Here is a 21,081-nt window from a genome sequence, read left to right on the forward strand (position 1 = left end):
CCAGTCGAGCTGCACAGGTCCCACTAGAGGACATCAGGCCTTCGTGCCACCCTCATGGAGTTTTGTAGAGCTCTGGCAGTGCTTCTCCTGTTCCTCCTCACACAATGGAGCAGTTACCGGTCCTGCTGCTGGGTTGATGCCCTTTTACGTTCCTGTCCAGCTCTCCTCGTGTAACGGCCCATCTCCTGGTATCTCCTCCATGCCCTTGAGACTGTGTTATGGATATGGATGTGCCATCCTGGAGGAGCTGGACTACCTGTGCAACCTGAATGGGCTGCAGGTACCGCCTCATGTTACCAGTAGTAACAAGGAGAAGAATCTGTCAGGATGGATAAGGAGAGAGCAATTGTCTGTGGCCACTGCCTGCAAAACCATTCCCTTTTTGGGGGTTGTCATTCTGTTGCCTCTCCAGTGCGCCTGTTGTCACTTTGCACCAAAATAGGTGACATTGATTCCCAATCACTTATGCTTCCTAACTGGACAGATTGATATCCCTGAAGTTTAATTAACTTGGTGTTAAACTGTGATGACTACGTGTTCCCTTTACTTTTTTTGAGCAGCGTACAATCCATAGATTGGAGCATAATTACTTCATTTTCATTGACTGATATCCTTATATGAAATGTAACTCAGTAAAACCTTAGGTATTTTTGTATGTTGCCTTTGTATTTTTCTTCTGTGTAGTTAAGCTTGGGTAAAAGTTAAGGTTAAATGATTGATTTTGCATTCCAATTATTAGCTTTTTTTCTTACAAAGCAAAGTGGTCCCTGAGCCTCCATGCCCACACTTAAATTGAGCATTAGGACAGTTACTGGTCTGGTCAGACACGGTCCCCTTTTGCACATTGTTCGTCAAAGGGAGTGTGCCATTTCCGTCCTTCCCTCTTTGTGTGCCTGGCTTGTTGGGACTCGTCCCTACTGTCTATACTAGTGCACTCATCAGTTCTCAGTGGTCACAGCCTTATCTATTCAGGTCCTTCACCAAAGAATCTGAACGCCTTCACTTTGCCCGACAATACAGCTGACTGGAAGTCCCTTTCAAAGGATCCAACAGAGACAAAGGGAAAGCAGGGACAACCGTTTAGACGGTGCCTCATTGTGGAAAGCATTTGGCTCTGCTGGCTGTGGGTTTGTCTTGTGTTTGAAGAGCGACCTTTGCGCTTTCGCATTTACAGATTGCACACTCAAGAGAAAGAAAGAACAGCTTTCACTTAACAGGTATGCCTATGTTTTCTAAATTGTCTTTTTTTTAAGTGTTATTTTGATGTTCATAAATAAGAAGCTACTCCATGTTTTTTTTCATATACACCAGAGGTGAGTAAAAGTTATAAAAGGGATAGCATCTGTTTGTTTTCATGTGCTTATCAAGGCAATATCTCAGGTAAACTTACTAAACCAGAATACTTCCTGTAAATTGTCAGTGTTACAATGTGCCCCTGTCTATTCGAAAGAAGAAAAAAAGTTAATAGTGCCGCCTGGTTTGTTGAATATTAATAGGAATTTAAAAGTAGTTGGTACTTTTACATTAGTATTGTAAGAATATTTAAAACCAAACGTCAGCAGTATTTTACTGGGTGACACATTTATACGGACAAAAACCAAAGTAGGATTGTGATTGTGTGAGTGACTGTGAGTGTTTTTAAGTTGCCCACGTCGTGTCACATTGTGTTACATTCAAAGACAGTTTAGTATTGGATCTGTCGCTGTGAAATTGGATTCACATGGCTGCACTTGTGAATGCATGATTATTATTCTACAGTATCAGCACACACACATAGGCACAGTGTACTGTGTTGAATAAATCTGAAGATTTTATAAAGCAATTTCTGTGATATAATAATTTTCATTGTCTATATATGTAATAAGTATTAATCGTTTGTATTTATTATTTGCATTTACTGAGGAAGTTCATGGAAGCCTAAAGAGACTCATAAAAAAAGTAATTTTAAGGATGTATTGCTGGGTAGGAGTAGCCTTGTGTGGTCCAGAATGACTCCTAGGGCCAGAAGCCATCTCTTGTTTCTGTGGCTTGATACAACATGATGAGGCACGATGTTGGTCAGGTTGGGTGCGATCTTGAATATAATTCAAGATCGTACAGAAAGCAAGACTTTTCATGTACACGCCCACATATTTTTTATCCAGATGTGGACAGTGGTTTGCCTATTGCCCCCACCCTAACCCTCAAAGCATGTTGGTGGTAGCATCATGCTATGGGAATGTTTCACCACAACAGGGCCTGGAAAGCATTGGAAGATATAGTGGAAAATCTTGGCAGCAATGTACACAGAAATTCTGGAAGTAAACCTTCTGAAGTCTGTAAGGGAGGCGATAAATCTTCCAAGATGACAGAAACATAGAAGCAAAGCCACTCTGGAGTAACCAAATAAACAATTAGGTCAATGTCCTAGAGTGATCCAATTAAATCATGGACCTCAAATTGAGAATATGACTAATCTCAGTCTGTTTTCCCGATTAAAAAAAGTTATAAAAAATATATATATTTCAGAACTACCTTTCCACACAAATGTTCACAACCTTTCAGAAGATGAAAGACTTTCTGAACAGATGAAAGCCAAATCCATATGTCTGAATTTGGTAGACACTACTTGCGAACAGACCTGTTTCTAAAGGTCTCTGAATATGAATCCCATTAGTGTAACTGCAGCAGGGCCAGATTATAAAATAACTCTGCAGGATTTAGAATTTTGGCGGATTACAGAAAGCAGAGCAATAAGTGTAGAATTGCTTTAAAACTGGAGAATAAAAATATGAACAATAGCATTTGATGAGCTATAAAACACAAGCAAGTTTTTCTGTCTATTATTGCAAGAAATAATCTTTTAAACTACTCGAAGGTCATTGCCTCAGGGCCCCTAAAGTGATAAGCAGGATATTTTTAAAACATGTATTAAAGGATAGAGGCTCGCGTTGTACCTCGGGATCTGATAAATGTAACATGAGAGCTGCATTCTCGGACATGCTGCAACATAACCAGCCCTCTGAGTGAGGGAACAGCTGGCCATAAATGAGTCAGTTGCCAGAGTAGGCATCGAAGTTGCAACATCAGCCAGGTTGAAAATACAGACAGAGAATGCACCGCAGAAAAAGCACAAATGTTTTGTGTGTAATCGTGGTTTCAAAGGTTTGTCATTTATTCTCAATTCCTTTCAGATTAACTTTCCTAAATGAAAAATGTAGTAAACTCCTACAAAGAATTTGTGTATCTGTGTGTGTGTGTGTGTTTCTGTCTCCATTTGTTACAGATTAATTAACGAACATTGTGAAAAACCACTACTTCCCCTGTCTTCACAGGATTTGGTATTCTGTGAGGAACTCTTTTTGTGTAATTCTGCTTGGTTGTGCAAGCGAGCTGAAGTCGTCACTACTGCACCCCACTGAAAAGCTTTTATGCCCTCAAATTACCATCACTATGGCTGGGAGAGAGTTACCGCTGCACAGACCGTAGCTCGCCCCATGCTCTTTAGCCATTTTCACTCTCTTGGTTCCTCTTCTTTCAATCTCTCTCGCTACATCTCCCCTTCTGTTTCTATTTTCCACTCAACCAAAATATTGATCTCACTCTGTCTGTCCCAGTCACCCTCTTTCTAACTCTCCATCAGCCTCTTCTTACCTGTCTCTCTCTCCATTTCTATCGCTCTCTCTCTCGCACACACACACACACACACGCGCACACACACAAGCACACACAAACAGACAGATAAGCCAAAGCAGTTGGCCTGGGCCTCTCCCTGTGGGCTATCCATCTTACCACAGATCCAGTCCCTCACCGCCACCCTTCTCTCTCTCACAGGCTGGAGGCCTGCCATCCATCCTACCATGGACTCCCCGCAGACAAAGGCCTTTAGAGAGATCAGAAGCCTACGTTGGAGACCGGCTCATTCACACTGCCATCTATTCCCTTGACACAGAAACTGCCAAATACTCAGCCTGGGTCTATGAGTCCTCTTTACTCACAAACTGGTTTCAGTCTAAGAGCCATTTGATCAACCAAATGACACTTTGAAAAGGAAGTAAGAGTTTTACACTGACATTGAGTAAGGATGCATTCGTTGGTAGTTGTAACTTTATTTTGGCTCCCCTTGGGTCTGACCCAGCCCACTCCTCCCTCGGGGTCAAAGGCTGGGTTCCACTGTGTTCCACGTAAAACTGTACCCTTTCAGAGTAAGTGCTCCTTCTTCATTTAAGATATATATCTAGATACCGTGGATATAAAAAGTCTACACACCCCTGTTAAAATTACAGGTTTTTGTGATGTAAAAGAATGAGACAAAGATAAATCATGTCAGAACTTTTTCCACTTTGAATGTGACCTATAATGTGAACAATTCAATTGAAAAACATACTGAAAACTCACAATAACCTGGTTGCATAAGTGTGCACACCCTTAAACTAATACTTTATTGAAGCCCCTTTTGATTTTATTAGAGCACTCAGTCTTTTTGGGTATGAGTCTATTAGCATGGCACATCTTGACGTGGCAATATTTGCCCACTCTTCTTTCCAAAAACACTCCAAATCTGTCAGATTGCGAGGACATCTCCTGTGCACAGCCCTCTTCAGATCACCCCACAGATGTTCAATTGGATAACAGGGGAGTGTAGACTTTTTATATATCCACTGTATCATTATATTCTCTTTTTGTAACTCATGTAAATATACAGTAGTACTGCTACAGCTACAGTCTCTTTGTTTGTTCCTTTATAATGGATGGTGTCTGTAACTTTCATAAAAATAATAGCAGTATGGTACAGAATTGGGTGGGTTTTCCTTCTAAAGGGTATTTGTTAAAGTTAGTAGTTGCAGGGAACTCCTAAAGTATTTGGACAGTGAAGTTTTGTTTGGCTCTGCATTCCAGCAGTTGGATTTACAATGGTGTTAATGCGTACAATGTCATCTTTAATTTGAATATTTTCATTATTATGGGATTCACTATTTCAAGATGAAAGCACATTTTGTTTTGTTCCTTTTTTGTCATGCACAAGAGAGCTGCCCATGTCGAATCTTAGTTCTAAGATTTGCATTTGCACTTTCTAAAATCACCTCTCAAAAGAGTTGATCAGAGACACAGCCAAAACATGCCAAAATTTGGTGTTTGTTACATTAGGAAAAGGAAGAACAAATAAAAGATCAATGAATACTACCATGATGAAGAAAAAAACATTCAACTGTTCAACAAAAGAGGGGCTCTCACCACAGAACACTTCAGCAGCCACTTAAAAAATCTGGACCACCAGGTCAGATGACCTATCAGAGCTTCCATAATTACTGTTATTTTACTAGGTAAGTATGACCAGTAACTTATTTGCTTAACTGCCTTGCTCAGGCAAAGAACAACCAATGTTTTAACTTGCCTACTTGGGGATTAGTATAAACAACACTTAGTTTACTTTGCCTAAGCTCTTGAACCATAGATACCCTGCCATCTGTGTTCTGGAAAAGGGTATGGTGGACAGATGAGAAAAAGATTAACATGTACTAGTGAAGGCAAGTGTGGAGGAAAATATAAACATATTTTGTGTTCAGATAGAAACAAATGCCTCAACTCATTGGATGACATGAACCAAGAGAGTGACCCTGAAAAGACGGCCACAGCTACAGTATCAGTTTGTTTTTCAGTGCCAAAAAGTGGAAAATCCTTCACTGGCCAGGTAAATCACCAGATCAGAATCCAATAAAGAATGTATTTTATATGCCGAAGACAGATCTGAATCAGGAAATGAATATTGCTGCAGTGAAGATATCAAATGTCTGGTGAAAAAAAAGTATTAAACTTGACTGCTTTGTTGTACATAATGTTAGTCTGGCCAAATAAAATGAAGGGACTACGTACAAAACATGCTGTATGATTAATCAGAAAGGGACGAAAATACAATAAAAGTATAGTGTGCACTATTATCCCATAGTCATTGCATGATTTAAAATCCAAAGTGCTGGAATGAAGAGCCTGAAAGACAACACCTAGTTGAACGTAACATCGTGCTTCTATATCTTCCACTTCGGGGGCCTGATTGTGGGCGGTGGTTCTTATTATTTTGGTCACATTTTTGCAAACCAGTTTTAAAGCTGAGCAAACGCTTGAAAACAGCAGATGCTTGACTGAGCCACATGGTTTTGCTGACACGTTGAAGAAAAACGCACCTCCCCATGCTCCTTGCTTGTGTGCTGTCTACACTCCCTCACTGCAGAGAGACGTCGGATTCACCGGCTTACAGGGACATTAGTGCTGCTTTTTCGCTCCAGAAAATCTGATTAAGGTGTGACTCTGCTTGGCCAAGTTGGACCAATGACAGCAAAATGCTGAATGGGGACTGTTTACACTGAGGACTTGGAGACATTGAGGATGTCTGCTAGACCAAGCGAAGAGACTCTACTGCTTCCATAGCATAAGCCCACAATCCGCGTCATACCATTAAGGACTTCCCTGACAACGTCATTGACAACTATGGTGGCCCAAAACTGCTCATTGATTCCAACTCCTTGACTTCCTGCTTTGCTTGTAACACTTGAAGCCAAGGAAGAGGTAGACGGAGACATTCATGTCAACTTTAAACTTTTTTAGTTACACAACCCACTCCTCAATGAGTTACTGACCCCAGTTGGTGACAGTAATCAGACAAACAGACATGGACAGCAGAAGCATGACCCAAACCTAAACAACAAAGTCAATCTTGAGTGGAACTGGTGCAAAGTAATAGATAAGGCTGTTTGAGGTAAAACATTAAAGGGAGGGATATTACCCAAGTGAACAGGTAAGCTGATGCAATTTTATTTTTATAAAGATGACCAAGAAAAACCATGTCACATTCTCTTCAGTTCGGTGAAGAGCGGAGGATCAATGTCATTAGCATTATGCTAAGGTTTTGTCACTGGAAGCCATTTTAATTCAAATTTGCCAGTAGAAAGTGGGAGATTACATAATAGTACATTTTTGCTTAATGTTGCAAAACTGCGTTGTTTTTACAATGGACTACAATGACAGCCCACAAGCAGAAAATGTGAGACCCAGGATGAAAATTGTCATATTTAATAATGAGGACCAGACTGAACCTATCAACTGGTATTCATTCTAGAGATGGAAGTGCCTTTGTTGATGGGGACGCCATGTTTATAATTCATAAGCAGTAATGCTTTAATGATCAGTGTAGTTTTTTATTAAATTCTGTTTAAATATTAAATGAACAACTTTGAATTATCAATTTTTATATAAATTACCAAGTTGCAGGACAAAGCTAGTCTGCACCACAACCTATGGCTAGGAAGAGTGCTTGTTACCAATACACCTTTCCTAATCAAATATCTCAACAAACTGATGCATCATTACTATATAAAGTTTAAAAAAAAATTGTCCTTACAACCTCTGTGTGCAACCTATTATTGATTCTAGTAAAGATGCATCTTTAGCAGATTGCTTAACTAGAATATTAGGTTAGAAATCTGATGTAAATTGACATATTATATTTTGCACACACATTCTTTCTGAATATAAAAGTTACACAATGAGTAATCATTAACATTTTCAAACATTTCTCTTATCTGATTTCTTTTTTTTTTTTGCTTGTAATGTGATGGATGATAAGTTCAGTTTTCTGTAAATATGTAATTAGGCACTATTTAACTGATCCAGTCTGACTGCTGGTGTCATGGTGTCATTATAATGTCACTCTGTCTGACATCCTATGTCCTTCAACATCACCCAGGTGAGAATGGTCGTCTGTTCCGTGAGGAGGGTGTCTGGAACTACTCCACCATGCTGCTGAGAGAGGACCTGGGGGTGCTGCTGCTGGGAGCTAGAGAAAACATCTATGCTCTGGACATCAATGATATCTCCAACATGAAGTCATCTGTAAGAACACTAGTATTACACTACACTTACACTGACAGCTGTTATATGATGTCTTGAAAACATCCTCCTGTTCAGCATGGCCTTTTACAACTTTATGTTTCACTTCTTTCTCAGGTGAGTTGGAAAGTGACACCTAAGCAGAGGGAGGACTGCCGTAATAAAGGAAAAGATTCAGTAGGTCCAGACCATTTAGTGAACATATGGTTTATTTGAATTTTCTCTGTCTATTTCATTATCCTTTCCTGATTAATGTGGGGCGAGGATGGATGTACTGTGCCTGAAATTGTTGTCAAAATGCTTTACATTTTTTGTCATATTTGAACAAAGTTGTGACCATATTCAAAAAATCACAATGAAAAAATACACAAAGCCAACAGAAATGCAATTTCCTAGTGCAATATAAATTAAAGAGTTGTTCTCCCCCTTTTGCTGAATTTGACAATAGATGATGTAACTCCTCCATGACGTAACTTTCGTAATTAACAAAATATGTCTTTAAAACTCCCATTTTGGGCTGGATGTGTAATATGTTGTTTATAGGTGCATGATCTACAAGTAGAATCACTATCTCAACTCTCACTAACTTTGTTATTTTTGTGAGTGTTACCCATTTCTATCAATTTACCCATATCTGTTCATAGTGTTGAAATTAAGATCATACAGTATATCATTCAAGGTGTGCGTTATACTTCCTGTATGTCCACTCTGACAAAACAGGTAAATTACTAAATATTGTGTTACAGATAGAGTGCCAGAACTACATCAAGGTCCTTCATACCGTGAAAGATGGGAGGATGTATGTGTGTGGGACCAATGCCTTCCAACCAGGGTGTGACTACATGGTATGTCAATAGAAGTGTAACATCTATTCTGATCACCTGTGGTCATAATCTAACGAAGTGGCTATAATCTATGACTAAATAAAAGTGTGTACTTCTATCTGTCCTCTCAGTCATACACAGATGGACAGTTGAAACTGGAAAACAAGTTGGAGGATGGGAAAGGGAAATGTCCCTTTGATCCATTCCAAAGATACTCGTCCATCATGATTGGTGAGTAACTACTCTGGAATTGTAAATGTATTTGTCAGAAACAAATAATCAGATTTTAAAAGAGATTGTTGTTGGTATTCATTGAGTTGCTGTGGTTGTAGTTGTTCCACAGCATCTCAAAGGAATCTGGGATTATCAAAGTCAGCTGGAGTAAAACTCTCTTTTCTCACATCCTTTCAGATGAGGACTTGTATTCAGCCACCTCATTGAACTTCCTGGGTTCTCAGCCTGTAGTGTCTCGTAGCTCTCCCTCTTCCATACGCACTGAGTTCCATAGCTCCTGGCTAAACGGTAAGTTATTTTATCAATATACCCTGGCAAATGTGTAATACATTACTATAAGCAAGTTGGATGTGAAATTACTGTACTATGTACTGTAACTACTATGTTGCTATGTTGTTACTACTGAAATTGCTTTGTAGTGTACATAGTAGGAGGAGGCAAAGTGCTATTGACAACATACACAGATCTGAGAACAGGGTGAACTATTTTTGTTTCTATCAGGTAGGTTGACTGAGAACACATTCATGTGTACAGAAATAACCAGGGAGCAATTACGGTTAACAACAAAAGCATTTCTGGTTGGCTCAGGGATCCGATCTCACAGCATTGCAGTTTCCAGCCCGATGCTCTGACAGCCAGGCTCCCGGTTGTCCCAAAGCAGATCTCTTCTCCGTTTCTTCCCCAGAGCCCACCTTCATCTCCATGGCCCAGATACCAGAGAGTAAAAGCAGCTTAGTGGGTGATGATGACAAGGTCTACCTGTTCTTCAGTGAGTCTGCTGTGGAGTATGACTCCTACAGCAGACTGCTGGTGTCCCGGGTGGCTCGTGTCTGCCAGGTGTGTGTGTATCTCATCATGTCACTGGAAATAATCCATCTCTTTGTCTTCTGTAAAGACTAGGGCTTTGTTAACCCTCACAGTGTTCCTGTATTTCAGGGGGATCTCGGTGGCCAGCGAACACTGCAGAAGAAGTGGACATCGTTCCTAAAAGCTCGTGTGGACTGTCCTGTTCCGGGGTCCAAGCTACCTTACATCATACAGGACACCTACCGCTGGTGTGAGGGGGAGGACTGGAGGACTTGTGTGTTCTACGCTGTATTCACACCACAGACGTAAGTGGACCTATGAAGTGTGTGTGTGTGTGTGTGTGTGTATGAGAGCAAAAGCGTCTATGTTCTGCTTATGTGAGCACCACAACAGATGGAACTGTATGTTTTAGATTGAGTATGCATGTCTGTGTGTGTGTCTGCATATGGGTCTGTGTGTGTGTGTGTCCATGCGTGTATGTGTGTGTGTGTGTGTCTGCATATGGGTCTGTGTGTGTGTCTGCATATGGGTCTGTGTGTGTGTGTGTGTGTCTGCATATAGGTCTGTTTGTGTGTGCGTGTGTCTGCATATAGGTCTGTTTGTGTGTGTGTCTGCATATAGGTCTGTTTGTGTGTGTGTGTGTGTGTCTGCATTTGGTGTGTGTCTGTGTGTGCATGCTTTTGTCTTTAATTACATTGAAATGCTTGGTGTGTGGTTGTGTGGTTGTGTTCCAGGGATGGGTGGGGCATGTCTGCAGTGTGTGCGTACAGCGTGTTGGACATCGGCATGGTGTTCTCCGAGGGGAAGTACAAAACCCCGGTAACCGTAGAAACATCCTTTGTGAAGTGGGTGATGTACAATGGTGATGTACCCTCCCCCAGACCTGGAGCTGTGAGTCACTGATAACTCTTTTTTCTCACTTTATGTCTTTCCAGCTTCTCTCTGTATCTTTTACACATTTCATTCTGGACTCTATTTGCATTGGCCATCCCATGCAAACATAATATACACTATATGACCAAAGGCATGTGGACACCCCTACCAATTATTGCGTTTAGGTGTTTCAGCCACACCCATTGCTCACAGTGCATAAAATCCAGCACACAGCTGTGAAATCTCTATAGGCAAACATTAGCTGTACAATGAGTCATACTGAATTGCTCAGTGACTTGGCACCGTCATGGGTAATACCTATAACGTCATGTCGGTCATATCTTCTACCCCATTGGTGACTAACCTGATTAAGCTTTTCATCCAGCTAATTAAAATCAGGTGTGCTAAATTTGAGTTGGAGAAAAAAAACCTACAGGAGATTAGATCTCCAGGAACAGGGTTGGGCAGCCCTGCCCTAAACAATAGGATCTTTTTCAGATTTTGATGCTAAGGAAATATTTTAGGACCTCCAGACCCACTGAGCTACATTTGTTTACAGACCTGGACAAAACAAATGATCAGGTTTTCAGTTTTCCGATAACATCTGGTTTTCTTCCAGACCTGAATAAACATATGTGTACTTTTGGCTTGTCACCCCCCTCCCTCCTCTGCCCCATCTCCCCCCAGTGTATCGACAACAAGGCTCGGAGCCACGGCATTAATCGTAGTCTGGATCTCCCAGACCAAACCTTGCAGTTCATCAAAGACCGGCCCCTGATGAACCAGGCCGTTCTGCCCGTGGGAAACCGTCCTCTGCTGACCCACAGGGGTGCAGTGTTTACCCGCATCGTAGTCCACCGGACCCAAGACCTGAACGGGACGAAGCACCACATCATGTTCATAGGCACAGGTGTGTTTTTCATTACTCACAATGCAAGCTTTTGGTTTCGTTGTCTGTGCCCTTTGCAGTCATCGCTGCCCGTGTAAAACGTCAGTACTGCTGTGTCTCAGAGAACGGTAGCGTGATGAAAGCCATCAACTACAATGAGGAGATGTTCATCATCGAGGAAGTGCAGCTCTTCAGGCCCGCTCAGCCGATAAAAGCCCTCAGTTTCTCCGACACGACGGTAACGTGAAGCTCTGCGTCGTGTCTGTTTGCGTGAGACACTTTGGCTGTGTGTGCGGTGGCGTGAGAGCTGTGTGCCGTGGGTTTACAGGGCCAGCTGTACGCGGGCTCCGAGTACGGGGCGGTTCAGATGCCATTCAGTAGCTGCGGTCGTTCTGTTTCCTGTGAGGACTGCGTCTTGGCCAGAGACCCTTATTGTGCTTGGGACAAAATTCAAGCCCGATGTGTCGCTGTGTCAACTGCTAAAGCCGACAGGTAGGGGGCGCTGCAGAAGCTGATGTCTGCTCTGACGCATCTCTTCTGTTGATTGATACGAAGCCACGTGGGTGTTGGTTAATTCTGTCCCTAAACCTCTCCCTGTGTCTGTCCCAGTCACCTGGTCCAGAGCTTGGTTGGGGACTTCTCCCTGTGCCCCGCCACAGGTCAGTGTCTCTGTGTGAGTTGATGTCTGTCAGTGCCGTGGGCGTGACGTGTCTGTGTCCTAACCGGCGCATTGTTTTTCCAGAGCCCGTCAAGCGGGTTAATAGCACCCTGTGGCTGGGCGGCAACCTGAAACTCAGTTGCTCCCCTCCATCCAACCTGGCTGAGGTCCAGTGGCAGCACGACGCCCAGCCTTTGCGCCCCTCGACCCGCCACCAGATCCTCCCAGATGGCCTCCACATCCTGAACACCTCAGCCTCTGACGCTGGCCACTATCGCTGTGTGTCAATGGAGCGCTCTAAAACCGGGGCCTACACCGCCACTGTGGCCGAATACCGTCTTGAAGTCGGCAGTGGCCCAGAGGGACAGCCCCGGAGGCCTGAAGCCCAGGCTGAGGAACTGTCCCTGGTCATGCTTCAGGCATCAGTGGCCTGTCTGGCGATCGTCCTGGCTGTACTGTTGGGGTGGAACCTGTACAAGGGACACTTGCCCTTGCCTGGGCCCTGTGGGAGAGCGAGGCCGAGTGCAGGGAGAGAGGAGAACCAGGGAGATCAAGAGGAGGCTGCTCGGCCCACAACGCAGCTAGTGGCCTCACAATCTGGGAAGTTGGTGACCAGGCTCCTGGAGCCTGGAGAAGCAAATTGCACCAGTAATAATAACAAATGTTCTGGGGAGGTGGAGTTAGCAGGGAGTAAGGAGGGGGAGACTGAAGTCAGCGTCACTCTCTGCTCAATGCAGTTCATTGATGATGAATCAGAGAGTTAACCCTATGTAAATATGTTTCAATACAACTAAATGGGTTGTAATTTAACACAATGAGTATTCAATGGGACTAAACAGAATGAAAACTGTGAATATGTCTTACAAAGCATTTGGAGCAGAACTGTAAAAGATATTAAACTGTGATTGTCTTAGGTTACTTGTCGTAAAGTTGAATTGATACTGATGAATTGTGGGTTAAGCGGACTGTTTTTTTATTGTTTTTTTGCATTAGAATAACCTATATTGCATTTAAAAAGGCTGGACAAATCTGCTGGTCTTTTGATTTATTAAATCATCTCTGAATAAGATGTAAAGTCTTCTGATGTGCCTAATGCTTTACATCCCAGTGAAGATAATGTCAATGTGATGCTGGTTTTTATTCTTGTCGTGGCTTGGTGGAATGTGCTTTGGAGGATGTGTGTTGCAATCTCTGTCACCAGATCACTGGGGTTGCTATGATTCAAGGCTATAATCACAAAATGGATATAAAAAAAATTTGAAAAGGGGAAAAACTCCCTAGAGCCTAAATATTTGGCTAGTTAACCAATTAGATGAACACAATTGGGGTACCTGTGTAAAAGCAGCTCAAAGCCTGAGGCACTTCTGATATCTGGTCCAGGGAGACGGTCCTTTTGGAACCAGACTTCCTCCCATGGACACATTGCCCCATTAAAAGCCAAGGGCCCTTGTAGCATTATTTAGCTTGTGTGGTAAAAATTTGGATTCTGTTTTCCCATGCAAGGGATTGCTTTTAATTTAATGAAAATGTGTTGAATGTGGACGAGGCATCCCGCTGCCTCGTTGATGTGACCTAGCAACACAGTTTAGTGTTCAAAAAAAAATCCCTTTCATTTTGTGAACCCAAGGAAACAACCAATCCTCTAGAAGGATTCTTCACCAATCAGTCGGCCCGACTCACAATTTGTAAACTAGAAAATGTCCTAAACATCATTGAGAGCTAGAACTAAATGGATAGGTAGGAATTATCAGAATGAAAACAATAGTGTGTATATATATACACTCACCTAAAGGATTATTAGGAACACCATACTAATACTGTGTTTGACCCCCTTTCGCCTTCAGAACTGCCTTAATTCTGCGTGGCATTGATTCAACAAGGTGCTGAAAGCATTCTTTAGAAATGTTGGCCCATATTGATAGGATAGCATCTTGCAGTTGATGGAGATTTGTGGGATGCACATCCAGGGCACGAAGCTCCCATTCCACCACATCCCAAAGATGCTCTATTGGGTTGAGATCTGGTGACTGTGGGGGCCATTTCAGTACAGTGAACTCATTGTCATGTTCAAGAAACCAATTTGAAATGATTCGAGCTTTGTGACATAGTGCATTATCCTGATGGAAGTAGCCATCAGAGGATGGGTACATGGTGGTCATAAAGGGATGGACATGGTCAGAAACAATGCTCAGGTAGGCCGTGGCATTTAAACGATGCCCAATTGGCACTAAGGGGCCTAAAGTGTGCCCAGAAAACATCCCCCACACCATTACACCACCACCACCAGCCTGCACAGTGGTAACAAGGCATGATGGATCCATGTTCTCATTCTGTTTACGACTCAACCATCTGAATGTCTCAACAGAAATCGAGACTCATCAGACCAGGCAACATTCTTCCAGTCTTCAACTGTCCAATTTTGGAGCTCATGCAAATTGTAGCCTCTTTTTCCTATTTGTAGTGGAGATGAGTGGTACCCGGTGGGGTCTTCTGCTGTTGTAGCCCATCCGCCTCAAGGTTGTGCGTGTTGTGGCTTCACAAATGCTTTGCTGCATACCTCGGTTGTAACGAGTGGTTATTTCAGTCAAAGTTGCTCTTCTATCAGCTTGAATCAGTCGGCCCATTCTCCTCTGACCTCTAGCATTAACAAGGCATTTTCGCCCACAGGACTGCCGCATACTGGATGTTTTTCCCTTTTCACACCATTCTTTGTAAACCCTAGAAATTGTTGTGCGTGAAAATCCCAGTAACTGAGCAGATTGTGAAATACTCAGACCGGCCCGTCTGGCACCAACAACCATGCCATGCTCAAAATTGCTTAAATCACCTTTCTTTCCCATTCTGACATTCAGTTTGGATTTCAGGAGATTGTCTTGACCAGGACCACACCCCCTAAATGCATTGAAGCAACTGCCATGTGATTGGTTGATTAGATAATTGCATTAATGGGAAATTGAACAGGTGTTCCTAATAATCCTTTAGGTGAGTGTATATATATTAAATATATATATATATATATATGACTTTATGGTTTACTGCCTTTCATTTTTAAGGTAAATTGCCCGCTTTATTACAGAATGTTTTTTGGACGATGAATGTTCTTTTGATTATGAATGTTCTTTGGATGATGAAGGTTCTTTGGATGATGCCTCTTTCTCCGTCATGTTATTTCTAATCCATTTAAAGAAGTTATTTCTCAGGATCCTGTTAACTGTACTGTATCAGTGTTCTTTCCTTCATTAAAATGTATTTCTACCTAAACTGTTTCCAGCATCTCCAAAATGTGTGTATAGAAAAGTTGTGACTGGTTTCTAAAAGGGTCAAGAGTTGACATGATAAACATTTGCACATTTTGAAAGTGTTCATTACTTATGCAAAATTGCCAAGATGGTTGTGTGATTTTGCTTCCTACATTAAAAAAAGCGGTATCTTTTGTAGAGTGCATGGTGTTAACTCACGATTTCCTACTAAAACCAGGGGCATTTGCATAAACCAAGTTTTCATAGTTCAGATATGCACACAGTTTGGCTTAAATGAACCTCCATAGCACAATACTAAAGACTAGACTTAGGTCAAAAAACATGGTTAAGTACAACAGATGATTGCTCACTGCAATGAGAATGTGAACTATAGGTGTACTAATCATTTTGACACAGAACAGTCACAGAGAAAAGAAATGTAGTAAACTATGTTTTGCTTCGCACAGCTCTGATTGCATTAAATAGAAACCAGCTAGGAAGGAATCTTTAATATGTAACTTCAGAGACAGGTCCATTGGTTCATCTGATCACACTAAAATATAAACAATTCTTTGCAACACAACAGAACGGTCAGGCTGTCATATTAATAAGAATGAGAATGTTTACACTAAGAATCAGAAATTCAGATTTAATGTGTGTAAATAACAAAAACATTAAGTCAGAATACATATTACTAACTGATTCCGGATCTACAGATAAAAACATACTTTCTGATTTTGGTATTGATGCTGTTAATCTACTTCCCCAGAGTCAGATGAACTTGTGGGAACCAATTATATTTATGTGCGTCAAATATCAACTTAGCGGTAATTTCACAAGCCAATGCTGTCTAGCGCAAATATAATGACTGGACATCTATGGTTTCTGCTAGTGGATACAACAGACTTCAGGTCATTACACTAATGTCAGCAACTGCACTTGCACTAGTTTTAAATCTTACTGCACCCCGATATATAGAAACTGTATTGATATCTGTGGAAGTAGATTTAGGGCCTTATTGCCAAAATCCCAAAGTATCTGTTTAGAAGCTGGCAGTGTGAGGTCAGGGCTGTTGGTCAGTTGGAGTTCCAAACCCTGTGGTTTCTATCTCCTGTAGCGGTACCTCTTAAAGTGGAACCACAGCTGAAAAATCCCATTGGCAAACTGACAGCGAAAACCATGGCGGTGAGAGTACTCCCATTCACGGTTCACAATCTTAAATGCAATGTCCTCATAAGGTGGGCCCGCGTGGAACCGAAGAACCCCAAAGTCCTTGTTGTCTGGACTGGGTTCAAGGAAGTACTGCGGTGTGGAACGTTTGTTGATCAAGTCTGGGTAGAAGATGTTGAACTTGTAGCCTTGGACAATCTTTGGTGGAGGGTTGTCAAAGTCATAATGGGTCTGGTTATATTTGTTCCACTCAAAGCCTGTGTGGACCCTGTTGAAGAAACGTGGTTTCCGGGGACGGTATTTATCAGCCCACAGATACATCTTCCCCGTGAGGGGGAGCTCAACACTGAACTGAGCCTCGTCTCCGCCCATGCCCTGTTTGGCGCGACGCACAAACTCATCCTCCGCGTTCTCATTTGCATCACCTGGTAAACAACAGGACAGCAGAAGAGAGAGTCATTAATGAGGACAGGGAGGGACTGGCCTTTAACACTCTCTGGCTCGTTCTGTAGCCCGTGTCTAATTAAGCACGGTGTGTGTGGCATCTTACCTGTGACGGCGAGCTGTCGGCGTGAGACGTGTAGTTTCTGTGCGTCCTCTTCAGCCGTGATGGTGTGCGTGTCCAGCGGCAGCTCCCCAGGCAGAAGCAGTGTGGGACTGTAACGGCCTGAGTCATACTCCGACTGGCTCTGCTGGATCAAATCCTCCTCAGTCAGTACAGCCTCCACCACCTCCCCATCTCCCTCCTTCTCCCCCTCCCCCTCCGTGGATGGGCCCGCCACTTGGTCATCGTTCTCCCCGGTTTCTCTCTCCTGATTGGTGGAAGGAGAGGAGGGGCCAGGCTTCTCCGAGGTAGCATCTTCCCCTTGCTCCGTTCTGCAGAGGAGAAACAGAGGAGGCAACGTCAAACCATGTGTGAATGTGGGTGGGTGAGTTGGAGGTGCGTGTATGCCTGTACTCACACAGCCTCCTCCTCGGGTTCCTCCTTGATGATCGGGAAGAGAGGCTCACTCTCCACGCCCTGCTCCTGTTTCAGCTTGAACAGCTTCTGACGCAACACATCTTGGTGCCTCTCTCTCAGCCTACAACACAGATTGGAATGAGCAGGTAGGTTAAGCATGCACACATTTTATCTTCTACTACTTTTGTGGGGACAAAAACAATTATATCTAGAATTATTCCAGCTCCATTTTGTGACTTTCACCCTAAACCTAACCCCTGTTGCCACATGGAGTTTGGTTATACAGAAGTATAGTAAAGCAACACAGACAGCTGCCTTCGACGGGAGCCTTGAGCGTCCACACTCACCGTGCTCGGGCCATGTACACCCTGACTTGTTGCAGCAGGCTCTCCCAGTAGCCTATGTCCAGATTGGATCCGCCAGCGCGGATCTTGGTCTCAATGTTGAGGTTCAGCGCCTGGAGCTGGCTGTACGTCTTTCCCTTGAACACTATCTGAACATCGGTGCTCACTGACGTGTTAATGCCATCACGCCGGTCACCTGAGGAGGGGAGAGACGGTTCACAAACCCAACAGAACAGGAGCTCCATCACGACGGTCAGCCTCTCCAATACATGGGTAAGATGGGAGAACATGTCTTGGTGCCGGGGGGACAGAAGTGGGCCAATGAGAGTGAGAGATACTGAGATGTAACGGTGGCTTGGCCTGTTGGCTGTTGTGATGCTGTCGTACCTGGGCCTTTTCCAGAGGCCTCCAGCTTCCGCAGCTTGCTGATCTCATCCTCTGTTATGATGGTCATGTCCCTCCAAAAGTCCACGTTTTTCCCCTGCTCCAACTCCATGTACACCTAAAGGGAAAACGCACACGCACGCATGTCACACACAAATACAGGGACGTCTTTCTCACACACACACACGCCAGACATATACATGCCTACCTTAATGTCTTCAAGCAGGTCATCCATGTCAGTGACAGTGAGTCCATTGAGGAAGGTGTAAGGTTCGTGCATCTCCACAGCCAGGTCATCATCCTCAGCACTGATGTACTTAGCCAACAGGTCTATTGGCTTGGCACGGCCATCACGGATACGGATCTTAGACCTAAACACACCCATGTATTAGTGAGAGAACTACACACAAATCCACACAGGCAAGCATGGAATCAGTGACATGCTGTTTTTGGACTGGGCTGTTGTGGAGTATAAGGAACTATGTGAGAGGTTATTACAGGTCAGGGTATATTGGGGGACAGTTATGTCACCAGCATCACTCACCGTAGCTTGGCCTGATGCAGGTGGAAGTTGTCCTCTTGCTCCGCCCAGGTTTTAAAATGCTCCGCCTCCTTCTCTCTCTGCAGCATCTCCAGCTCAGTTTCTCTCATGGCCTTCTCTCTCTCCCTCTCCAGACGCAGCTGCTTCACCTACACAGATGTCCAACACATACAATTAGACTCACACACACACACACACACACACGTCCTACTCATGGAATACATTCTTGTTCCCTCCTCATAAATTCCAGAGACTATCAAAAAAAAATCAAGTAGCACAAAATCAAGAAAATTCAAAGTTGTGTTAAATAGACACATACCTTCTGCAGCTCTCTGCGATTCTCCTCCTGGATGCGTTTGTTTCTGTCCTTCAGATCCTTCTCACCTAGGTGACCAATACCCTTCTTGTCCAAAGCCTGGTGAAAACAGCAACACATAATCATTATCTTGTTTATGTGTAACCACTGTGCTTCGAAAAAGCAGAAGGTTGATATAGAGCAGGTCGGATATTGACCAAACAATGCTCACTCTTTCATTCCCATCTTACTTTTTGCCATTTGAAGGTGCCAAGCAAGTTGTTATCTCCAAAGGGGTTATCTGCATTGGTGTAGCCCATATACTCTTCACTCCAACCCATCTTCTCCCTCTTCTTTCTCTCCTTGGCCTCCTTCTTGGCTAGTCGCCTAGCTCTCTTCTCTTCTGGGGTCTCCAGGGCCTTCAGCAGATCTCTCTGTTTTTTCTTTTCTTCTCGGGCAGAGTGCCCAGCCCCTCCAGATGCCGGGGAGCCTCCGCGGGCCCCGTGGTCCGACCCAGAACTTTCGGACGAGTCTGAGGAGCCAGAACGATGTTTCTTCCCCTCTCTGTCCCTTTGGTCTCTCCCACTGCTTCTCTCCTTCCTCCCTCTGTCTTCACTCTTCTGTCTGCTTCTCTCTCGGTCACGACTTCTCTCTCTGCTCCTGTCCTTCACTTTCTCCCTCATCTGTCGTTCCCTGTCTATGCTGGGGCTTCTGCTCCCTCTGTCTGCACTCCTCCGCCACCTCCTCTCTCTGTACGTGCTTCCTACATCCCTACCTCTATTCCGCTCTGCACTGGACCCTGAGTCAGACTGGGACCGGCTTCTGCCCCGTCTCATGTCTCCTTTGTCTTCTCTTCTTCGCTTCTTTTTCTCTCTTTTCTTCCTCCTCTTTGGATCATCTGAGTCAGAGCTAGTGGATAGGACATTTTAAAGGTGCATATGTTAGTTGAGCACAATCAACTCGTTTTAGGATCTCGAGTTGAGGATCTATCAATGTTAGTGGAATTCGCTGACAAGTCACCGATACTTGCAATTATGTAATTTCAGAAACGCTTAGATGTAACTGTGTTTGTATCGCAAAGTTCTTAAATTATTTGTAACCTTAACCGTACATTTGAGTAAAACGTAGACCTACTAGAAATATTACAGTACGTATTCGGACATGTTGGACACTTGGAAACTCACGTTATACTGTACGTATAACTTCCTGACAGAAAGTTTAAACTGCTTACCTGGATTTGTCTTTTGATTTGCTCTTCATTTTACGTCTTCTATCCCTGTCTGAGTCACTTCTTGAGTCGGAGTGATCATTGCTATGAGGCCGTTGTTGCCTCGCATATCCACAACTGCTGTCCGAGCTGTCGCTCTCAGAACGCACATTTTTGCGAGAATATTTGTTCCGATCATCGGTCCGACTCCGGCCTCTCTTTTCTTTTGGCGACCTTGATCTGCTTATTTTGGACCTGTTTCGGTCCCGGTTCCGACTACTAGAGCCAGACCTATGTTGCTTTTTAGAATCCATGGCAAATCAGTGGCAAACGGGTTCCCAAATCGTTGGGGTCCGATTTCTACTCCGTCGCGTAAATAGGAGTGGTGTTCTAGTTATTGTTTCCCGCACACAACAATTACGTTTAAGTATACCAAAATATATGTGACCATAACGTGTTTGGCTTGAAGAAACTTTACGCCAATAACGATCTTCATTACTAAAACTCAAGACCAAAAATGTGTTTACTTTTATAATAAGGATCTTGTTTTTGCATGTGTTGTGTTTATTCACAGGCATATATTAAGACAATCCACTGGACTTCCATTGAATCCCGACACGGTTTGTAAACGTCATAGTACAATCTGATTGGTCCAATGGAGCAGAGTGGGGGATGGTGGAATAAAACTTGAGAAATTTCTCAAGTAGTTTATCATGATTAATAAAATCCCGATATAAAACCCGATTTATCATGATCTAATCTAGGGATGTTTTAGCTGTCAGTTAATTTGGT

The 21,081-nt window shown here is 43.3% G+C and overlaps 2 protein-coding genes across 4 annotated transcripts; one reads left to right on the top strand and one right to left on the bottom strand.

Moving 5' to 3' along the window:
* Positions 1 to 911: 911 nt before the first annotated feature.
* Positions 912 to 13,982, top strand: sema4e (semaphorin 4e). 3 transcript variants are annotated; one of them, XM_010887536.3, is made up of 15 exons: positions 912 to 1,217; positions 3,814 to 4,184; positions 7,721 to 7,866; positions 7,981 to 8,040; positions 8,610 to 8,708; positions 8,819 to 8,918; positions 9,099 to 9,209; positions 9,607 to 9,758; positions 9,858 to 10,033; positions 10,463 to 10,619; positions 11,289 to 11,511; positions 11,613 to 11,728; positions 11,819 to 11,982; positions 12,100 to 12,149; positions 12,233 to 13,982. In XM_010887536.3, the coding sequence occupies exons 2-15, from the start codon at positions 4,064 to 4,066 to the stop codon at positions 12,910 to 12,912; spliced, it is 2,355 nt and encodes a 784-aa protein (XP_010885838.2). In that variant the 5' UTR covers positions 912 to 1,217; positions 3,814 to 4,063; the 3' UTR covers positions 12,913 to 13,982. The 3 variants fall into 3 exon arrangements, with proteins under 3 accessions (XP_010885838.2, XP_019896488.2, XP_010885847.2); XM_010887545.3 differs by lacking the exon at positions 912 to 1,217 and adding an exon at positions 1,909 to 3,327; XM_020040929.2 differs by lacking the exon at positions 3,814 to 4,184.
* A 1,899-nt stretch (positions 13,983 to 15,881) lies between these two features.
* Positions 15,882 to 20,829, bottom strand: cactin. Its single transcript, XM_010887559.4, has 10 exons — positions 20,314 to 20,829; positions 19,334 to 19,991; positions 19,107 to 19,202; positions 18,791 to 18,936; positions 18,455 to 18,617; positions 18,250 to 18,364; positions 17,866 to 18,058; positions 17,520 to 17,639; positions 17,108 to 17,433; positions 15,882 to 16,982 (listed from the first exon to the last, which is right to left on the bottom strand). Exons 1-10 carry the CDS (start codon positions 20,601 to 20,603, stop codon positions 16,492 to 16,494), a joined length of 2,598 nt encoding a protein of 865 aa, XP_010885861.2. The 5' UTR covers positions 20,604 to 20,829; the 3' UTR covers positions 15,882 to 16,491.
* Between the last annotated feature and the right edge of the window lie 252 nt (positions 20,830 to 21,081).

Source organism: Esox lucius, chromosome 3 (genome assembly GCF_011004845.1).
Source record: "Esox lucius isolate fEsoLuc1 chromosome 3, fEsoLuc1.pri, whole genome shotgun sequence".
NCBI classification, from domain to species: domain Eukaryota; kingdom Metazoa; phylum Chordata; class Actinopteri; order Esociformes; family Esocidae; genus Esox; species Esox lucius.

What these genes read in the sequence shown, in the direction of transcription:
- sema4e (XM_010887536.3), top strand. Translation starts at nt 4,064, where the DNA reads ATGCATTCGTTGGTAGTTGTAACTTTATTTTGGCTCCCCTTGGGTCTG. An exon ending in TCTCCAACATGAAGTCATCT is followed by an intron (nt 7,867 to 7,980) that starts GTAAGAACACTA and finishes CTTCTTTCTCAG; the next exon opens with GTGAGTTGGAAAGTGACACC. An exon ending in CCATAGCTCCTGGCTAAACG is followed by an intron (nt 9,210 to 9,606) that starts GTAAGTTATTTT and finishes TTTCTTCCCCAG; the next exon opens with AGCCCACCTTCATCTCCATG.
- cactin (XM_010887559.4), bottom strand. Translation starts at nt 20,603, where the DNA reads ATGGATTCTAAAAAGCAACATAGGTCTGGCTCTAGTAGTCGGAACCGG. An exon ending in GGCCTCTGGAAAAGGCCCAG is followed by an intron (nt 18,059 to 18,249) that starts GTACGACAGCAT and finishes TCCCCTCCTCAG; the next exon opens with GTGACCGGCGTGATGGCATT. An exon ending in GTGTACATGGCCCGAGCACG is followed by an intron (nt 17,640 to 17,865) that starts GTGAGTGTGGAC and finishes TCTGTGTTGTAG; the next exon opens with GCTGAGAGAGAGGCACCAAG.